This window comes from Microcaecilia unicolor, chromosome 2 (assembly GCF_901765095.1).
Source record: "Microcaecilia unicolor chromosome 2, aMicUni1.1, whole genome shotgun sequence".
NCBI classification, from domain to species: Eukaryota; Metazoa; Chordata; class Amphibia; order Gymnophiona; family Siphonopidae; genus Microcaecilia; species Microcaecilia unicolor.
Window position 1 is genome coordinate 473,811,425 of NC_044032.1, and position 3,504 is coordinate 473,814,928.

Genomic DNA, 3,504 nt, shown 5'->3' on the forward strand with positions numbered 1-3,504 from the left:
AGACTTTCAAATCAAAATTAAAGACCTGGTTGTTCACCAAGGCTTTCTCCCTGGACTGAACTATTGCACCAACTGCTGCTGTCCTTCTCCTTCTCTCCCCCTTATAGTTTATTTCCTGCTCTTGCACCTCCTGCTCATCTTTTCTTCACCTCCTACTGAGTGCCTGTACTCAGTGGCATTCCTAGCCTGGCTGACACCCGGGGCGGATTGCTGATGAACCCCCCCCTGGGTGCAGCGCCCCCCCCCGTCGAAACAACACCCCCTCCCCGGGTGCAGCACCCCCCCGGGTGCATTTTTACCTGATGGGGGGGGGGTGCCGCGCGCCTGTTAGCTCCGAGTCCGCTCGTTCCCTCCCTGCGGCTCCCTCTGCCCCGGAACAGGATTTAACCTGTTCCACGCAGAGGGAACAGCAGGGCGGTAACAAGCGGACTCGTAGCCAACAGGCGCGTGGCACCCCCCCAGCGGCGTGCACCCGGGATAGATGGCCCCCACCGCCCCCCCTTGGTACGCCACTACCTGTACTATACACTTTTCCATCAATTTTGTTGTTCTTTTCCATTTCTGATTGTTGTTGGATTATTGTGACCCACTGAGAGCTGCCAGTTATTCATGGCAGTATAGCAAATTCTAAAAAAAACTATAAACCATAAACCTTTTACGTTTGGGGAGCGTGCCAGGTGCCCTTGACCTGGATTGGCCACTGTCGGTGACAGGATGCTGGGCTAGATGGACCTTTGGTCTTTCCCAGTATGGCACTACTTATGTACTTAGAATAGCATTTAGCAAGGATCTCACACCTAACTGCCTGCTAAAACTTGGCATAAATGCCAGTACCCAAGTTAGGCAATATTCTGTAATTCCTTGTGCAATTTTTTGGAATGGCTCCGATATGCCTATGGCCACACTCCCCTTTTCAGATATGCACCATGGGAGTTAGGAGCCATGCTTCATAGAATACAGTGCATCAAGATGTGTGCACATCTTTTAAAGAGTGCCACTTAACTTCAATAATTAGTTGTTAGTCCCCAGTTATTGATAGCTCAGAGCTCATTATCCAATATATTTGTGCGCATATCTCACATTCACGGCCAAATTTGGACGCATAGGTTTGGGTACCATATATATACTCCAGCAATGAAAGCCTCCTCAATAGGAGGTGGTAAGTGATCCTGCATTATTTTTTTTGGAAGTCCCATGCACTAATTGAAAAATTAGCACAGGGCCTAAAAAAAAAGGGAAAAAAAAGTCCTTAATATACTGCAGCAGTAAACCCGGACTTAGTGTGTGGGAAAGTGCTGCATTAGCACACACCAAGCCTAGATTCAGCTGTGGCTAAGTAAACGGGCCTCTTATACCCAGGTAAACAAAGTCATGCTAGCGGCTGATGGGGCGGTAATGCTGACACAGCCCATTCACTTTGAATGGGCTGTGTGAATTTGTAAGCAAGGGGGTTAGTTTGTTCTTGGGTTGCAGGCTTTTTATGTTTTTTGAATTTCTTATATTTGTTTTAATGCTTTGACTAGTAACGTGTTGATGGTTTTGTTTGCACTACACATTGTAATTTTTTAAAATTATTGAGTATATTTTAATTGTACTCTACCTAGGAGATTACAGTACAGGTGAATTAGGCAGCTTATAAAATTTTTTTTAAAAGTACAATAAAATATCTCTTCAATGAAATCTAAAATTGGGATAAAATTGCATCATGGCATCTCTAAATACTGGGATTTTTAAAGAAAACTGTGGGGGTGTTTTCAAAGCCTCTTTTGCAGTCAGCATTGAGGTCTGATCACATAATTGATTTTTCTTCAATTTTCTGGCCACTTATTTGGATACAAATAAGCTATATAAGTCAAGATATGGCCAAAATGTATTAGTGTATCTTGAAGAGGAGTCAGGTGCCTTCCAGGGGTAGAGTCTGAATTTAACCAAATACCTGTAATATTCTGCTGCTATCTAGACAAAGTTACCTCTATAAGGGCTCCTTTTACTAGGCCATGCTAGCGATTCTCCCTCAACAAATGCGACAAAATAGGAACTGAATGGGCTTCATCATATGTGCCGTGTAGGAATTGCTAGCATAACTTTAGTAAAAGGATCCCTAAGTGAACAGTATAAAAAGTTGTCCTTATTTGTATAAGAATAACTTATTCATAAAGGTTTAGAGCTGCACAGTCATTAGTCAGTGGTCCGGTTTAAAAGGTAGCTTAATATCTGCTTAAAGGTACATAGATATGCTGTACTTAAATCTTCATATGAATACAGTTCCCTCTGTAAGAATTAAAAAAAACATATTACACTGTTTTCTGGGTTTTCAGATACAGAATTGTATTTGCACATATCAGTTGTTTTGCATATTCACACTAGAGAAACTCAGACTGTTTTCATGAGTTATAAATGTCACATTTTTCCTTCATGGTTAATTGATCAGCAGCTACCAGTTTAAAACTATGAATATGACGACACTCACTCAGCTCCTGCAGCTCATGCTAATACATTTTCTCTGGATCCAAGGTAAGATCACACCAATATTTGCAGGATAATAGTAAGGACCACATTTTTAATAGTACAGAGACTGGAATGCTTATGTCAGGTTCTCTAATGTAATATTAATTTAGTGTACTTTAATTAACAGTTTTAACCAGCTTCCTCAGGTGTCAGCCCCTCATTCAAGGCCCCTTCTCATAATAAAATGAACAAATATATCCTCTTCAATATTAATAGTAACATGTTTAATAATTAATCTTTTAATCACACTAACCAGCTTACAACATTACTATTTTAATAAGTAAAGCTATAAATATTAGTACTTCATATTAGTAGTGACTTTGCATTAATAGTGTTAATACATTTTCTTTCTATTTATAGATTCCAGTGGAGAGACTGTGATGACTCAGACTCCAGAGTCCTTATCAGCATCTGTGGGGGACACAGTCACCATCAGCTGTAAAGCCAGTGAAAGTCTTTACGATGGTGTTAATGATGTTAACGTCTTATCCTGGTACCAACAGAAAACCAGACAGGCTCCCAAGCTTCTTATCTATAATGCTTCTACCCGTAAAACTGGGATCCCAGAACGGTTCAGAGGGAGTGGTTCCGACACTGATTTCACTCTCACAATCAGCGAAGTTCAGGCTGAGGATGTTGCAGATTATTTCTGTCTGCAGACTAATGAGCTCCCTCTCACACAGTGATATAGACCTGTACAAAAACCTTCCTATTACTTTTGTATAGCAGGCATTTGCACTGTACTGTCATTCATTTGTGATAGCATTATAGAAACATGAAGTAAAATTTAAAAATCAGAGAGATAAATTTTAACCAATGCTAATACAAGTGTTACTTTATTTATGTATTGTGACCATTTGATATACTGCAAAAGGCCTACACGTGGAGGGGCACAATTGAACGAAAACGTCTATCTCCATGGGCGTTTATCTCCGAGAACGGGTCCGTGAAGGGGCGGACCGAACCGTATTTTTGAAAAAAAAATAGACGTCCATG

General features: G+C 41.0%; 1 gene segment (V, D, J or C); it reads left to right on the forward strand.

Moving 5' to 3' along the window:
• Positions 1-2,456: 2,456 nt before the first annotated feature.
• LOC115462143 lies at positions 2,457-3,194 on the forward strand. The segment is given in 2 exon segments: positions 2,457-2,514; positions 2,869-3,194. Coding segments are annotated over 2 exon segments (384 nt in total).
• Positions 3,195-3,504: the final 310 nt, after the last annotated feature.